The 18,610-nt window shown below is 38.1% G+C and overlaps 1 protein-coding gene across 1 annotated transcript; it reads right to left on the bottom strand.

Moving 5' to 3' along the window:
- Positions 1–1,557: 1,557 nt before the first annotated feature.
- LOC107720072 (E3 ubiquitin-protein ligase RBBP6-like) lies at positions 1,558–17,225 on the bottom strand. Its single transcript, XM_016527677.1, has 17 exons — positions 16,247–17,225; positions 15,733–15,832; positions 13,654–13,687; positions 9,770–9,811; positions 8,458–8,546; positions 8,266–8,362; positions 7,966–8,108; positions 7,658–7,830; positions 7,471–7,574; positions 7,013–7,365; positions 6,894–6,951; positions 6,678–6,738; positions 6,531–6,585; positions 6,070–6,444; positions 5,767–5,889; positions 3,805–5,670; positions 1,558–3,715 (listed from the first exon to the last, which is right to left on the bottom strand). The coding sequence occupies exons 1-17, from the start codon at positions 16,410–16,412 to the stop codon at positions 2,239–2,241; spliced, it is 5,316 nt and encodes a 1,771-aa protein (XP_016383163.1). The 5' UTR covers positions 16,413–17,225; the 3' UTR covers positions 1,558–2,238.
- Between the last annotated feature and the right edge of the window lie 1,385 nt (positions 17,226–18,610).

The raw sequence follows: 18,610 nt of genomic DNA, 5'->3' as shown, positions 1-18,610 counted from the left end.
AGATGCTGCTTCAGTGGGGTGGCCACCTTTTTCCGGGGTGAATAACCTTGTATGCCCTCTTGTGGTTAGGCCTATAGCATAACAACGGAGTGAGGGGGAGCTGCTCTCCTGCACCGACGAGGAACGATGAGGTATCGGTTTTATTCTTAAATGTATTCATTATATGGTTTGAAAATTATTAATTCAGCGGGAACGGACTTTTCTAGACAAGCCTTACACAAACTACATTTTACATTCCTACATTTTCAGGCAGGCCTAGGCTTATATTGAATCCTGCAATAATCCTAAATACAACCCTAGACTACAGGAATCCTGCCCTGTCCTGTGGGCTTTTTGTTCGTTTTTGTTTTTTCCTGCAGGGTTCCAGCATGATTTCCACAGAGAACTACAATCCGTCAGGATTACTGCAGTTTTTTTTTTGAATGATTAGTTATAAGATGTCTGCCGTCCTCAAGTGGCTGACAGAGGAAACACAACCACTGTGTTCTCAGTTCAAAGGGTATTTTGCATAAATATCAGGTTGAGGAATGTCTGTTTAATGTTAGGAATCTATACAACTTTTGACTGGACGAAAATCTTTTTAGTCATCAGGCTTTTTGGTCCGTTTTTATCAAAAGAGAAAGACTAAAATTTAAGTGCATGCATGTACTAAAATCCATGTAGGTTAAGGTAGTTTCTGTAATTTAAAGGACACCATTACACTGTGCCCCTCTCTGGCATCCAAAGCATAGATTTCAGTTGTGCTAGTTTGAATTGTATTCTACTCCTTCCTGAGGCCACTCTTTGACGCAACATTCAAATTAAAACATCAGTATACACAACATTCAACATTTACATTGTAATACAAATTATTTCAGTAAATAATTTGGATTATGAAATACTAATAGTAATAAAATCTATTTACAATTTACAAAATCCAACTTTATGTACATTAATGAAAAATGTAAGAGAAAAGATTAGACATTGGGAAATATGAGATTTATGGCAATTCCCTCCAATACAGAAAGGAAAACCACAAAAAGGATTCCATCTGAGGAAGCATCACCGGAGTCATGAAAAAGATGCTTCTTTTGAGTGTAATTCGGAACTTTTTTCCATTTAAAATGTTGAAAGTGATAAGTTAAACAAACGCATAATTATCACAAAAAAAAAAAACTGTTCAAACTCATGCCAGATTCTTCTTTAAAATAAATATATAAAATAAAAGCCCATGTGCCCATGGACAGTAAGGCACTTACAATGGAAGTAAACTGGCCTAGGCAATAAAACATATTTCAAATGTGTAGCCACAAACATTTAAATCAAACATTCATTTTAAACATGTAAGAATAATCAAATTTGCTTCAATAGGGTTTTAAATGGATATGGGCATCAGATGGGTGTGGCACCGCTGAGAAAAAGAGCATCTAAGGCCAACTACAAGTAAATATCGGACAATTAAATATTAAGCTTAAACATTTCCAAAAATGTAATAGTTGGTACTGGTGAAATACATCTACAATAAAAAACTTTATTTTAAAAGACAACTATGAACAGTCATCTATGATTCCTAAGTAATCTTTATTACCAAGGCATGAAAATAAACAAAGTGAGAGACCATTCATATTTCCTGCAAAAATTTATTACCCTCAAAACATATGCAATTCCATTTCAGCAGATAATTTAAATTACTCTTATGAAGGTGAATTAGAATAAAATGAAAGAGTAGAGGAAATATTCACAGTGCAAAAACATACACTTTGTAAATCTGTGTGCCCCAATGGCTGGACACCACTCTCGTGTTACCTCTGTAACAATATTATCATACTGTCATAATGATATGTTTCTCTCCCACTTAAACATACAGGAAATGAGGTACAAAAGGGCTTTTGCAACTCTTGCAAATTTTGCAAATCACATTCACATTTCTAAAGTGCTTCCTCTATGATGGCCTTAATGCAAAACCATGATGTAATGACAATCTGCAACAATTTTAAATGAGAACCAAAACATGAAAATTCAGAACCGAAAATAAAATAACCTTTATCATTAAAGTAGCTACTCTCTTACATTGGGGGGAGAGGTTAGCGTGGTCTTTAACCATTGAGAAATAGCAAACAAAGCATGTCTTTAACCATTGAGAAATAGCAAACAATGAAATCTGAACAGTACTTAAACTTAAGTGCAGAACAATATTTTTAATTTTTAAATGCTTCTTAAAGAGGAGTAAATTAAACCAATGGTTAAACCTAAAATGAATTAAACAGTTACTTTTGCCTTGTGTTCGTCTCTCTCACTCTCATCTTTTTCCTTGTCATCTTTGTCTTTGTCCTTGCTCTTTTTAGACTTCTTTTTCTTATGTTTGTGTTTCTGTCCTTTGAGCTCTGATTCAGACTCATTACTAGTATGTTTCTTATGCTTTTTGTGTTTTTTGTGCTTCTTGTGTTTCTTCTTTTCCTTCTTCTCCTTTTTGTCCTTTTTCTTCTTTTTGCTGTCCTGACTTCCCGGAGAGCTGGGGCTGCTGCTGTGTCCGTGGCTTCCAGATGGGCTTGGACTCTGGCTGCCACTGCTGTCCCTCTCTCGCCCTCTCTGCTCCATTTTGCTCTCAGTGTCTGAGGTCTCACTGTCGCTTTCGCTGTAGTCAGGGACAAATGCAGCCTCGTCTGTTTCCCGTGCTAAATCTGAGGACAGTCTTGTGGAGCGTGCAGATGGGATTTTGATGTGGTCGCCATGTGCGCCACCTTTCACTGCATCAGTTCTAGGCTCTGGAGTAAAAGCTGTATGAGGAGTCCTGTGTTCCCGGTCCTTTGCGGGACGTACATCAGAATGCCTAGAACCCTGGCTCTCCTTATTGCATGGCCAGTCTCCTTTGTGGTCCTCTGGCCCTGTTCGTTTTGGCTCTGGGGCATTCTGCGATGATGCTCTCTTATTCTTACTTGGACTTTGGGACTCCTGAGGTGCTTCAAGAGTTTTTCTTCCAGAGTCTGTGTGCAAGTCTTTTACCCTTGAGGGTGGGGAGGGTGATACTCTCCTCCTGATTGGATTTCTCTCATCTTTTGATCTTGTGCCTGAGTGGTCTCTTGCATCATCTCTATGCTCTGCTTTCCTACTGGTGACACCTGTAGTTGTCTCCCTTCCTGCTGGTTTTCTAGAGGTTGGTTCAGACCTGTCAGCTTGCCTATCTCTGGAGGACTGGGAAGAAGAGCTTCGTTCACTGCCATGGTCACTGCCCTTCTCTTGTACACGCTCTCTTTCCTGATTAGGTACACTAGGCTTCCTTTTATCAGTTACCTCGCGATCTACAGTGCTGCTGTGGTCTCTTTCTTTCCCTTTGTCTCGTTCTCGTTCTCTGTCTTTCTCTTTGTCAGTATCTTTCTCCTTATCACCTGATGTGGAGTCCTTGGCAGGTTTGACTTCTGCCTCTTTGGAGACAGGCAGAGCTTTGTCAGCATGTGGAGACTCCTTGCCAGCTGATTTCACTGCAGTGTTCTCCTCTGAAGGAGCAGAGCTGGATGTGTTGATGTTGCCTGTTCTGTTGGTAACCTTAGAATCATCATCCTCAGATTCATAGTCTTCCTTTTCCCACTTGGAACGGGGCACTTGGATCATGACAATTTCATCCTCCGCAGGAGTGGAGCTGTCATTGGTATATTCCTCCAGGGTCTTCACCACAGTCTTCTTTAGGTCAAGCTTATCCTCATGCTTTTTGATGGGGCTTCCACCTGTGGAACTGGTGCTGCCAAACACAACAAATATGAATAAGTTGATAGTACAGATTAAATAAAGTAAAAGTTGCCATGTACTTTAATATTTAAATAATCTCACCTGGTGTAATCAACCAATATGGACCCTGACCCATCGGGAGCATGAACCTTCCTCAATTTTCCTCTAGACTTATCCAGTCTGCCTTTTCCTGTGGCATGAGCAGAGTCCTCAGCTGAAATTGGCCGATCAATGCTAGATATTCTCTTGCCAATTTCCCTGTTGATTTTAATCTTTCTTACAGGCTCTGGCTTAATATCCATCAGAGATGGAATAGCTACTTTCTCCTTTTCAACTGGCCTTTCGCTCTCCAGTCTGGTTTTAGGTTTTGGAGAGTTTTTGGCCACGTCAACTTCCATTTTTGCTACTTTTACTGGAGGAACATCTAGGTCTTTCGCAGGTGGCTTGCCGTCTTTACGTTTCTTCTTATCCTGTTTAGTATCAACTGTCTTAGCGGGCATCTTCTCCTCAGTTTTCACAGGCTTCTCTGGCTCTTTATTAGGGACCTTCCCATCTTTGACAGGACCTTTGTCTTGCTTTGCAGGGTCTTTCACCAATTCTCTCTTGCTTTTGACCTCATCTTTGATGGGCTTCAGCTCCTGGTGTTTGATGGGCCTAGACTGCATCAACTTGCGTGGGAGCATGAGTTTGGACTCTGAGGATTGAGGTTTGCTTGGTTCAGATTTGTGGGATGGTTCGTCTTTGACTCTCTTAATGGCTGGTTCAGTGGGAGCCACTTTATCTCGTGGTGCATCAGATTCTTTCTCTCTAGCAGGTTTTGACATCTTTCCTGATTCTTCCTTCTTCTGCCCACTGTTGTCAGACTTACGTTTAACTTTGTCAGTTTTGCTTTTAGTCTTCTCTTTCTTTTCCTTTACAGGGGTAGTCTTGTAGGACATTGCAGCGCTATCCATGGGCTCATCCCTGACAGGTGTGGCATCGTCACGACTTGAATTCATCAGCATAGAGTCCTCTTTACGATCGTCTTTTCTGGATTCATCCATAGAGTCAGAGTTGCTGAAGAGGTCACCATCTTCTCTCTTCTTTTTGCGATGCTTTTTATGCTTCACAGACTGCAGCTTGGGGTCTGCAGCAGTGCTGCCACCAGATTCTCGGTCCTTGAGAGGTTTCAAAGACTCTTTGTTAAGTCCTCTCCCTGCTCCAGTGGTGTTGACTTGAAGGTGTCCATACTTCTCAGCACACTTCTCTTGGTATGTCATTGCAGCTCTGCTTCTCGGTGGGACACTGTGGCTCTGAGGTGGCGGCGGATAATCCTCCCGACGTCCCCTGCTGTACGGGGAATTTTCTCTTGGTCGCGGAGGAGCAAAATGCTCAGGGGTATAGGAGTCCCTGCTGCCTGGAGCACGTCTTCGCATTTGACTACCTGGCGGGTGGTCGTAGCTCTTGAGGTATTTATCGTACCACTCCCTGTACTCTCTTTCCCACTCTCGATATCGCTCTCTCTCATAGGGGTCACTCTGGTCTATGTTGCGGCCATAATAAGCCTTAGCATCATAAGGAGGGAGCTCTCTGTACCTCCCTGCATATTTGCGCTCACCCTCGATTTGAGAAGGGGGTGGGAGTTTCTTGCTGGGACTGTGATTCTTATATAGAGGGGATCTGGAGCGAGAACGATAGATTCCACTTGCCATTCCACTCATCTCTCTACCCCTATACGATGGTGATCTACTGCGGGAGCGATGGTACGTTGGAGTGCGAGACCTAGATCGATAGCTACGGCTTCGACCTCGGCCCCTGCGGGAATATGGTGAGCGAGAGTAGGAACGTGATCTGGAACGAGAGCGTGATCTTGACCGAGATCGGGATACTGACCGAGAGTAGGAGCGTGGTGATCTGGACCGAGAGCGGGATTTTGAATAAGAATATGATGAGCCACTGTAAGAGGAATCCCTGTAAGGAGATTTTGATCTGCAAAAGAAAGGTAATTGAGGCAATTTAGTTGATGCCAAATGTTTTCCATCAAAAATTACATCTTGGTGATGGACACCTGTCAATTTTCCTAACCTAGAGTAGGATCGCCTTCTCTCCTTCTGGATCTTTCTGTACTCCAAAAGCTCTTTGGCAAAGTCATTGGTAAACTCCTCTAGTTTAGACGACTTCTCCCTGGTAACGAATCGACATTGGGAACTATTTATCAAAGACAGGAAGGAAATAAAACTTTGCAGTTAGACACTCAAAAACACAAATAATTACAAAAATTACTATATATTAACATTTTCATCTATGATTATGGAGGGAGGAATGAGCAAACCAACCACTTTAATAAATAAATATATCTTTCTTAATATACATGTTAGGATTACTTACTCTTCCTTCAGTCTACGCTGCTGACGGTAAAACTCCTCCTTGGATAGAAAAGGTGCTGTTGGCATAGTAGAGATAGGGTTGACTATAGGTGGCTGCGGACCAGGAGGCACCCATGGAGCCGTCACATTTGGTGGGACAGGTGGAAATACAGGTGGTGGAATGTTGTAGGGAGGGGGAGGCTGCTGTCCTGGAGGATACTGTATGGGATACTGCTGTGGAACACCACCAGGTGGCTGAGGCATAGGGTGTGGTGGTGGAGGAGGAAAAAGAGCAGGAGGCACATACACTGGCGGTACTATAGGAGGAAGGTTTTGTACTGGAGGAGGCTGTGTTCTTGGTGGTCGCTCACTAGGGGCTCTCCCTCTACTTGAGGACCTGATAGGATAAATAGACTGGAGTGAAGTATATGTCTCTTTTGGATTAAACTGCAATCTTTTAAGAATACACTTCTGGATACTTACGGATCCCATGTAGGACGGCTTCCAGTCGGCCTTGGTCCACTAGCCCTTGGCTGCCCTAAAAAAACAAAAACAAAACAAAACCTTAAATATTAAGAATGGCCAAGTCTACAGAAAAAAACACCTGAAATTGTGCTGATATTATATTACCTGATCTGTGCATGTGGTGCTGAGGCATATTCGGCTTCCCAATTACTGGGACATGGTATCCCTAGGCAACAAATAGAAGGGGGGATACAAAACTGTACTCATGGAAGCATCAATATTTTTTATCTCAACTAGTCTTGCTTATGTGATATTGCTTTAATAGTCTGTGTAATCCTCTTATATTAGCAAATATTAAGCATACTATAAAATGAGTAATACCTTTGGAATAGAAGTTGTCGGGACAGATGATCCCATAAGACAAATTTTAATCCAGTACCTCATGTTTTACACAACCAGTGGATCCTCTTAAGTTCTACAAATGCTAGAAAATTACTTACTTAGATGGAGGGTCATCCTGCTTAGTAGAGTGTTGAGGAGAGTTCACCACAGGGCTATAGTTTGATGCTGCAGGTGCACTGCTGCTGTTTACAGTGGAGCTGCTAGAAGGTGGTGGGGTGCTGGAGGGCTGATGAGTGCTAACAGGAGATAAAGGGGCAGCAGGTGTGCTTTGGGGAGGGGTGCTATCAGCTGCTGAGCTCGGAACATGGGCCATCAGAGGGTCCTGCTGGCGTGAGGTTGCCAGTCTCATAGGTGGCCGCTGGGCAGGAGTCTGTGTTTGGGCTCCTTGTGCAGCTGCAGCTTTTCGAATCCTCTTGGTATAACCAGTTTCATTCCTAAAATTATTCACTGCCTGGTGTTGGAAATAATAAATTGTCTTAATGTTCTACTATTAACTTAGAGGTGAAGACACAGCTGTTTAACAACAACAACAAAAATTAGGATAGGGATTTCTTACTTGGCGAAGGAATTTGTTTGCAATCAAAGCATCAGGAGATACATCTGATTGTTTGCAGGTTGGGCAAACATGTTCATCAGACTCCAGCAAACACGTTCGAATACCTGCGGGCAAAAGACTGTGTAAGCTTTCAAATCAAAGGTCAAAAACACTTCACCTTTTTTTATTTGTTTGTACAGACACTTACACTCATCACAGTAGCTATTTCCACAGCAGGGGATAACAACAGCATCTGTCATAAGATCCTTGCAGATCAAACAAAGTAGCTCGTCAGGTACTGGATCTTCTTCCTCTGAGGATGAAGACTGATTTTGGGGCAAAAATGGTGGCTTCTCTTTCTTCCCAATGGCATAGGCCTCACTAAACACAGAAAGCAAAATGTTGTCAGCAAAATTGCCATGTTGAGGTCATTACCTATTGTGAGTTTGTAAAACTGCAAAGATGAAAATATGACCCTGCAACACAATCACTTACAAATAGGCCAAGTATACTCACGCATCAATAGTAGGAATGGCATACATTCCACTGTTGGTCAACATGACTCCCTTTCTGTTTGGATCATCAACCTCAACCATGAAACTCCGAGGGATTCCTGTGCTTTTCTTTATTCGCTGAGGAGCTTCAAAACTTCGATCCTGCTAATGCACAGTTGATATTCAAGGTTAAATTTCTTTTCAGACTAAATGAGCATACTAATGGTAAAAACATTTACACAAGCAAACAACTGTAGCAAGCATTACGAAGTTCAAAACAATTGTCATGTTAAAGCAGATGTGGTAATGAAAACCCAATTACCCCATTCGTTGGGCAATTTCGGATATAATGTCCAGTTTTTCCACAACGAAAGCATGTGTAGTTTGGGGGAGGTGGACCAACAAGCTTCTTTGCATAACTAATGAACAGAGATTTGTGTTAGAATTGATGCCAACAGTAATTTAAACAACAACAACAAAAAAACAACAACAACGTCTTGAATTGCACACTTACTGGATTGGGTCATAGTCATGGTTGGACTGAGACATCATTGCTTTAATTTTGTCTTCCTCTGACGCATTTGTTTCAGCAAGATTGGCTGTCTGTTTAACACAATTTGTATTCACAAATAAAATCAATGTTGGAATGTTCACTTGCGCCCAAAAATTTTGAAACCTGGTCCTGTAAGAAGCAGCTTCTTGCCTCAATCAGTGTGAGATCTTTAAAAATACTACAAAATGAAGTATGAGTACCACCTCAGGCCTTAAAATGAGAAACAAAGGGGCAAAACACTTTTTATATTTCCCACAGCAAGAGAGCAAAAATATAAAATTCATAATCAAAACACAAACCACCTCATGTGCAAGACTCAGTTCCAATTACACACATGCATTGCCCATGTTCTAAGAGATTTTTTTTTCCATTTGATAAATTTTATTGCGATGTGTCTTTTTATGGGCATGTGCCAGATGAATACAGACGATTTCATACTAACAAATGCAATGCATTCATGGCATAAGACATGTACACAGAACCAAAATGAAATGACACGATCTCCTGTATTCAGAGTATCAACCTGAAAATTTAATTTGCAACTGTACCAAAATTACACTATATTGTGAAGTATTTTGACATCACATGGAAGAATAAAGACAATTAACTATTAGCAATATAAAGTATGATACATAATGCTGCTGGTGTCTTTAAAGTCCAGTATGAAGAAAAATGCTTCATTACAAAAGTCCACAAAAAAAAAAAAAAAAGCCTAAGGTAATTAAAAACAGCTGGAAAAAAATTCAGCGTGATCCACAGTCTTTGATCACAAAAGATTATAACAGGTAGGTAATCTTAAACACCTGTGATTAACGTCATGTGGGCAAGAGGTTTAAACTGTACTCCAACTCCACACTGATAAAAGGCAGTGAGCTCACTCTTTACAGGACGAGGCTTTCACAAGTTAAAAAAATTACACAATTAGCACAAAAAAATTAGCACACATCAGCAACAAGACTTATTATAAATCTTACATTTAAAAAAAATAATGTAATTACTGATATGCACCATATTAAAAAATGCTAAATTATCAATATTACGATGGATAAACAAGATTGTCTAATGCAAAACATACAATTTCACAATGAGTATTGCACAACAATTTTCACATAATGTTCTGCGCATACATAAACAAGCTGGATGTGACAAACCACAAGATTTTTTACATAAAATATTGTTCAATTGTGGCTACATTATGGCTTGCCAAATCAAAAACACTGAATTTAGAAACAGTAGAGTGGAGTGTATCAAGTAGACGCAGAGTTTAAAATACCTTTGAAAGCAGGGCCAGTGAAATGGATGAAGAATCATCAATCTGTCATCGGAAAAAAAACATTAAAACAGAGGGGTTTCACCACTATGACAAGGCACAACTCTTCCATGCCCAACAGAAAGAAATTGGACATATAAAAGTCTCCAAAATAAACACTATACAAACACAAATCAATTAGTATATTTACAACTAATTCCTATTGGACACACATGAAATGTTGTGTGTTTATAAATGTAAACTCCAAGCAGTAAATTAGACATTTATATATTTTATCTTAAGGACATTACCAATTAATGCATATTTCTTGGCTTTGATTCACTGTGGGGAAAGAAGTATAGCATCATAGCTGTTCCCAAAAGTTTTTTAAAAATACCTATGGTGAGTGAACACACAGGGCCTTAAAGATGTGAGCGAATTAAATACTGATGTTTTATTGTAATAACTATAATACAAAAGGCCATATGTGAGACAAGCAAACTACAAGTGCTATCACAAAAATTAATATATAAATAAATAGTAAAGCATTATAGCATAGTATATGTTCAGCCGTCACATATCAGCGATCCCAGTAGCTGTTTTGCAAACATTTGAAATAAAACATCAAATATGGAAAACAAGTAAAAAAAAAAAAAAAGTCACACGATTAAAATAGGAAAAGGCAGATTGCTGTGGGGCGTTAAAGTACAATGTAAAAAAAAAAAGTGTGTTGGAAAAAGTTGTTTTGTTAGAACAAAAGACAACTTTTTTAGCGTAATTCACCATGTCAGAATGGCACAAATATTAGCTGAAACTATGACCTCTAATTACAAACGCTGTGGCCAAGAATCACTGATATAGACATTTTACCAATTACCAATAAAATACAAAATCTCACTATAAGACCAAAATAAGAAAATTGTATTGTATACAACTACACAATTGTGTTGACAGTTGGTCAGAGATTTCATCCAAAGTGGTCCATGTTCTTTCATTTGCCTATAGCTTTTGAAAAATAACAAAATAAGCTACAACAAACAGTATAAGAGAACACCTCTTAGGTATGGCTTAGGGCTGCACGATATATCGAAATGATCGAAATATCGCAAATGTAAATATCGCAATATGCATATCGCAAGGGCGTGCGATATCGGAATCATTTTAATAATAGGATACTTAAATCAAAACGTTGCAAAAGGTCAAAGTTTTAGTTCGACGCATATAGCAGAGAATTTGAACCATTTACTGGTCCGTGTAATGCAGAGAAACAAAACACTGTGTTGCTCGGAGACGCATTGATGGGGCAAAACAGAATTTTGTGTCTGAAAGTTGCTCAGTAACTTGTTGTTTATTGTACATTTGTGATCGTGCAGATATTCGGAAAAACAGGACTCTAGTTTGTGTGATAGTCTAACTCCTATATCGTAGGCATTCGCTGATTAAATGCAGGGTTCATTCAACCAATAAATTTCAATTACTTTTAAGGCAATATTCATGACCTAATGCTCCATTATTTTACACAAATGTTCGGAAAATTAATGATTATTAGTGCTATTTGTTTGCTTTCTAATAAGCACCTGTTTAAAGTAGCCATGTGATCACAAATTAATCGGCGATTCGGCACAGCGCAGACGTGATTTAATACGTGTGTCCTTTTTCTATGTGAAAAAAATCATAAATTCCAGTTTATGCTGTTTGATTATGACTTCGAATGTCGTAGTTGGAAGCTGTTAGCCCCGGCTGGCCCGTGTGCGCAGTTGAAATGCGTCTAATAATTTTTGACTGGCACATAACTGAACAAATATAAACGGGTTAAGGCGGGGCCCCGGGCTGCAGCCCATTCAAGCTCAATGGTAAGTCCGGCCATGGATGTGCATCATTATACTGGATCCGTGCAGTCGGATTTAAAGGGACAGCAGCCTATAAATACGTGCTGCTGAATATGTCACTAATGTTAATCAAACAACAAAACAGCTATAACAAAGATTAATCTCAATTTAATTCATACAGTGAACACTATGCAGTGTTATTTTACACTTAATTATTAAATTTCTGTATCTGAATACTACTGTTTATTTTATCTATGCTTGTAAATTGTGTATTTCTTTTTTTTTTTACTGACTGTTCACTTGCCTTTAATCATGTTTGAACTTTCTCAGACTATAGTTTTTGCTGTGGTATATGAAGAAGTACTTAAAGTGAGTGGAAAGCAGTTACAATGATATAAAATTAGTGTCATTAATTTTTTTTGTTTGTATGTTCACACTGATGTTAAAATGACATTCTAAATTGTGACATTACTTTTTATGTAATGCTGTAACACTGCTGGTCACTTTCATAAGTTGTAGTGATTCTTTCTTTTCCAAGAAAGAATGTGAAACAAATTGGTTATATAATTTTCATTTTTAAATATTTTAAAATATAATTGAAATTGATTTTACACACTTTAAGCAATATCGTATCGCATATCGCAATTTTTAACAAGGTATCGCATATCACATTTTTCTTCAATATCGCACAGCCCTAGTATGGCTATAAAAAAATGTTTAAATAGTTACATTAATTCAAATTTAGAATGACTACTCTCTCATCAAATACTAGATAGGGAACTGTATATTTATAGTGATCAACACCTATATAGGCCAAGACACAATTTACACAATTAGCTCTTATAAAAGGAAAATATAAAAAACTGTATACTTAAAATAGAATGTGAATTAACATAACTCAATCTTATGTACTGATTTAACTAAAGCAGGAAATTGAAATTAAGTCATACTACTAAAAGTATTTTTTTTTTTCATTAAAAGGCACAATATGTAAGATTTTTTTTAAATTAAAATATCCAAAAACCACTAGAAGAGTTTTATATATTTTGCTGACTTGTGTACTACCATTATCCCAAATGTTTCGAAGAATGTTTAAATCCAGAGAAATAAGCAATTTTAACTAGTGACACGGAGCGTGTCTATAGTGTCATTGTGTTGCCTGCCAATGACGTCATAACCCCTCGATTTCCGGTTTTGTTTTGTAGAAAACATGGAAACACCAAAGACGCTTTAATATGTTGTGCGTTTTAATAGACTGTTGACGACCGCACAGAGTAGCATTATATCAGAACTTTCAAATGTATCTAGTGAATATTAAATCATTAAAATTGCATGAGAGTCAAGCTTCATTTGATTATCTATTAAACGCCAAGAGCAGTTCCTAAGCACGCACTTAACAAATAGACAGTGTAAAAAAAAATAAAAAAATAATAATAATAAAAAATAAACAATTCACATGTTTAGTTAGTCCAAGGCAAGGCTCATTATTTTTTTAGGTAATACAATTATAAAACAAAATCAAACAAACAACTCACTCGCACACACACATACATCCACACAACTAAATTAAAGTATTGTTCCTTATAATAGCAATTGAGTAAACATGAGTAGTCAGACACTGAAGCTGTATCATACAAGGTGAAATTATTAAATAACACAATGTATTTTTTATTTAAAAACAAAAAACAGACAGCTTTTTACAGATGTCACTTTAAGGACAAACAAACTGAACATTGGCCATGTTCAAAAAATTATATAAATCAATATGATCTTACACTACACTGTACAACATAATTCATATTTGTAGAGAACTTACTCAAGTGAAACACAGTGTATTAGCATGCGCACAGACTTCTGTACACACTGGAAATTGTATAAAAACATGAAAATCAATGCAACAGCTTTAGCGAATCACACAATATAAACATTCAGCTCGACAAACTGTTATCTTCAAACAGGTTTCAAAGACAACATTGAGGAGCATGAGGAAAGTTTCCTAAATGATTTCAAGACAAAGCAACTGCTGAGGAGTTTGAAAATGTGTGTAATGAGACAAGGAAATGAGGTGTTTTTACATACTGCTTTTGAAGATCCACTTGGTTCAGATCGATCGCTGAAAAAAAAAAAAAAAAGAGGTTAACTTCCAATTAAAAGTATATTCCCCCCCAATCACAGACTGATAACTTAAATTCACAGCAATTTAACATTCAAACTGCTTAACTGAAATGAGGTGCATTACAATCTTAAGTTGGCAAATACTCAATGTACAAATATGATATATTTTTTTAAATCTACTTTCTAAAATTAAAGATCACAACAATTAAGCTTCAGTTAACCCTTTTATATCAAAACATTTAACAAATAGTTCAAATAAATCTTCATTTGTCAGTTGAAAAATCTCCATTTAAACTTCTAGTGAACTCAATTCATTTGGTAAAATTAGTAATATTGAAAACGACTTTTCTATTTTCTGTACAATGAATATAAACGGGTTGTGACGGTTTTGACAACTCAAAATGTCACTGTTTCTCACACCTTGTGCCCAATCACAGCACATAAAGCAGCGCAAATAAGATGTGACAGCTTCAGTAGAAGGGAACATTCTTAGTGAATAACGTAACGTAAAAAAACGTCTTGCCATTTTGAATTAATACCAGGGCAAGCAAAGGACCATTTTAGTTTTAGGGTTGTTTTATCAGACCTAAAGACTCAGCTTTGAGAACATACTTCAAACTGAACTAAATGTAAACACAGAGCAGATGTTAACAGTAAGTTGAAGTATTAATGTACTTACATGACAAATGTTTTGCTTGTGGACTTCAGCCCTCCAATAGGGATTCGTCTGATGATGACAGACGAGTTTTTAGGGATGAGGGCTCCATCATCAGTGTATTCTGCAAACACAGGCAAGAATGACAAGAACATTAATCAACGTGGCACATTTTCCATTCATGTGTCTATATACAAGGGTAGGAAACGAAAGCACACGTCGTGAACAAGTACATGCAAAATGGAGCCTACACTACACAAGTGAAGTTTAGTCAACGTTTACATTGAATTAATAATCACAAATTTAATAACAGTCATAATATGATTTTCTTGACAAACAAAACTCAACGTTTGAGTACAGTGACAATGCTGGTGGCTGTCAGGATTTGGCCTTGTTAGGTCAGTTAGCAAACATTAGCTTCGAGCTAACACTGATAAAAACCTTTTCCCAAAAATATACGTACTCTTTCAAGCCTCGTAACCAATTAACTCACAGCAACCTAAAAACGGTGTATAAACAACGTATTCGTCCAGCTTACCTTCTTTAGTCTGAGCATTGGTGATTTGCAGGTCGCAATCCGCGGCCTTCAGCTTTTCTCGCCCCATGATCTGGCGTTTCAAATCACTGAGCGTGATATGAAGGCCGTCGAAGGTGACCGTGTCGTAGTTAAGTTTAGAAGAAAACTTGTAATGGACACGGTTCAAATCGATCCCTGCAAAAAAAAAAAAAAAAAAAGGTTAACTTCTAAATTAAAATGATATTTCCCCCCCCAATCACAGACTGATGACTTCAAAATTAGTTGCATTACAATTTGAAGTTGGCAATTACTCTCTGCTAGGACTCTAAACGTACAGATGTTTTTTTAAAATATGCCTGCTAAAAATAAAGATCATAATTAGGCTACAGTTACCCCTTTTATATCAAGATATTTAACAAATAGTTCACATAAATTGTCATTTGCCAATTGAACAATCGCCATTTAAACCGACCTTCGTATGGTGAACTCAAAAGTAGTTGGGAAAATTAGTAACACTGACAACTACTCGATTCTCTTTTCCATACAACAAAAATAAAAGGATGTGACAGGTTTGACTCAAAATATCATTGTTTCTCAAGGCTCGCGTACAATCACGGCACATTAAGCTCGAACATGCAGACGCGCAAATAAGATGTGACAACTTCAGCAGAAGGGAACATCCTTAGCGAATAAAGAAGCGTAAAAACGTCTTACAATTTTGAATTAATATTAGGGCAAGTAAATGACAATTTTTGTTTATAGGGTTGTTTTATCAGACCTAAAGGCTCTGCTTTGAGAACATACTTCAAATTTAACTTAATATAAACACACAGCAGATGTTCACAGTGAGTTAAAATATTAATGTACTCACATGACATATGTTTTGCTTGTCGACTTCAGCCCTCCAATAGGGATTCGTCTGATGATAACAGACGAGTTTTTGGGGATGAGGGCTACATCATCAGTGTATTCTGTAAACACAGGCAAAAATGACAAGACCATTAATCAACGTGACACATTTTCCATTCATGTCGTCTATATACACAATAGTAGGAAACGCTAACGCTACCACACGTACTTCGCCACACAAGTGTACAGGCAAAAAAACAACGTTCACATTTAAGTAACATTCACAAATTTTATAACAGTCATAATATAACTGACTTAGCCAAACAAAACTCGACGTTTGAGTAACACAATGACAACGCCGGAGGATGTCAGGATTCAGCCTTATTACATTAGTTAAAAAACATTAGCTTTGAGCTTGATAAACACCTTTTCCCGAAAAGACACAAGTACTCTTTCAGGCCACGTAAACACTTTAGTTTCAGTTAACTCATAGCACCTTTAAAATGGTGTAAAAACCACTTCTATGTCCATCTTACCTTCTTTAGTCTGAGCGTTGGTGATTTGCAGGTCGCAATCGGCGGCCTTCAGCTTTTCTCGCCCCATGATCTGGCGTTTCAAATCACTGAGCGTGATATTAAGGCCATCGAAGGTGACCGTGTCGTAGTTAAGTTTAGAAGAAAACTTGTAATGGACACAAGACATGTTTAAACAATCCTCGTGGTCAGACACCACCACACACAACCAAACTCAACTACAATGCGCACGACCGCGTGGGCTCTCCCAGCGATCAACCTTTAAGTTACTCAGTGTCAGTTTATCAGCTTAACAGTCTAAGAATAATAGCCATGTTAGTTCATCTCAACACTTTTTAATTAAAGAGTCACCACCACTAAGGAGGTCGTGTGGATTCTGCCTCACGTGAATAACTGCGAATTGAACATATTAAGTGTTCAAAGAGACTGTGATCAAGTGTAACACGCAGTTTTAATGACGCAAGTGACTTTTAGTCCACGGAAATTTCCCGGCACAAGCCAGAAATGTTCCTGCTGTTTCTCAATGTCCCAGGACCATATGGCGGTTAGCCGTGTGCTGTCCGTAACTCCGATTAAGAAATACACAGTTCAGTGTCCGTACGAGTGAACGTACAGAGTCCTGTCAAACACGTCGCCTCAGTGTCCGCGTCAAAATTCCTCCGGAATGTTTGTTCGGTGCAGTCCAAAATTCAACAAAACACAACCGACGTCGTTTGAAGCAAGGCCTGAAACAATGTGGCTAGCAGCTAGTGTGATCAACCTAAAATGGCGTCCATCACACATACAAAAACAAAAGACTAAAGCAAACCCATTACAAAACGCTAATACAAAATCAGCAAGCAAAACGATTCTCCTTTTATCAAAATACTTCCGCGGTAATCCAGTCTTTCCGTCCTCAACTGTGATGACCGCACAGATGTTTAAATCACTTTCAACGTACTGACTACATTCGGTTGCGAAAACAACCCAACGACTCCACGCACTCAAGGGGTTTCCGCTGGAAGCGCAGGGGCAAAGAATAAAGCCGTTACTAGGAGGGGCCACAAGTACGCATGCGCAGATGCTACCAATTGCGGGAATTCAACATGGATCGTATGTAAGAATAAAGTTGGTAATACAAATTTAGGCATAACATTAAAAAATAAATATGATAATATTGCTTTTTCTTGCATTGGTCATCAAAGCCAAAAAAATGATAAAAGTGCATGAATCAAAAATGATCCGTCAAAATATTTTGATGAAATGACAGTGCCATACTAAATATACAGCTGTCTTACAAAATCTTACAAAAGTCACACTTTGTATAAATGTTCTTTGGGTGATTATTTGTTTGGAATTTAATAATTACATTTAAGTTTAATTTGTAATTATTTCGTGAACAAATTAAAGAATGAAATTCCTTTAATTATAGCCTATTTACTATAAGATGTTTGTATGATAATAACAATCATAACCTTCTCCACCAAACCTTCTCCAATTTACATTATTTCAGAGGCCTACACTTTGTTTTTGAGGACTTATGATTTATGGCCACCAGATGGCTGTCTATATTTACAAATTCTCTTATTACTACTTGTGCTAGAGATGTTGTAGTGCTTGTAGCATTAAACTAGCAGATGCAGATAGACTGCTGGTGTGTCTGTCATCATAATATGTTCAATCTGAAACCAATAAATGAAAACTGTTTCTATTATTACACTTATGGTTTTACAGTAGTTCTTTGTGAATCATAGACTACACTGTTAGCAAAAGAATTGGAATAGGCTTCCTTATTTTGTAGGCCATTTACCAGGGGCCGTTCTAGGGGGTGGCCAAGGGGGGCCAGTGCCCCCTGTCAACAAGCTTGGCCCCCCTAAATTTACAATCATATCACTATATATATATATATATATATATATATATATAAAAGAAAAACATCCCCAGTTGCTAAATTCAAATCTGCATTCGCTGGCTGGCACAGAGCCAGAGACACGCGTTTTTAAAGCCTTGCGCATTATAACCAATCACATACCATGCTGTTGAGTTTATGAATGCAAGGACCAATCAGAGGCGTTCAGATGAGTCACCGCTGAAACACGCTGTTTCGTCGCCGCGCGCGCTGGCTGACTGACTTCTCTGGCTAATTCTCTCATCAGAAACAACAGAGTGAAGATGTACGAATGTAAGTAAGATATTAATTTCACAGTGTAAACAGCTTTAGAGATTATTATGGGAGTTTTTGAGAGTGCTTGAACTGGCTGGACTGAAGTGAAAATGTTCTTTGATAATGTAAAGTTTGCTCTCTTTTTGTACAATTAAAGTGTTACAATTAGTAACTTACAATGTTTTTATTAAATTCACATTAAATACAAAGTCAGTCGTATTAAA

Source organism: Sinocyclocheilus rhinocerous, unplaced genomic scaffold (assembly GCF_001515625.1).
Source record: "Sinocyclocheilus rhinocerous isolate Xijiao unplaced genomic scaffold, SAMN03320098_v1.1 scaffold273, whole genome shotgun sequence".
Lineage (NCBI taxonomy): Eukaryota > Metazoa > Chordata > Actinopteri > Cypriniformes > Cyprinidae > Sinocyclocheilus > Sinocyclocheilus rhinocerous.
This window is presented reverse-complemented; position numbering and strand designations above follow the sequence as displayed.

Bases quoted from the DNA above. Each gene is read 5' to 3' on its own strand.
- LOC107720072 (XM_016527677.1), bottom strand. From the start codon at position 16,412: ATGTCTTGTGTCCATTACAAGTTTTCTTCTAAACTTAACTACGACACG. The intron at 8,547-9,769 runs GTATTTTAAACT...TGTGTTAAACAG, and splicing joins CACTGGCCCTGCTTTCAAAG to ACAGCCAATCTTGCTGAAAC. The intron at 7,831-7,965 runs GTGAGTATACTT...TTCTGTGTTTAG, and splicing joins GCCATTCCTACTATTGATGC to TGAGGCCTATGCCATTGGGA.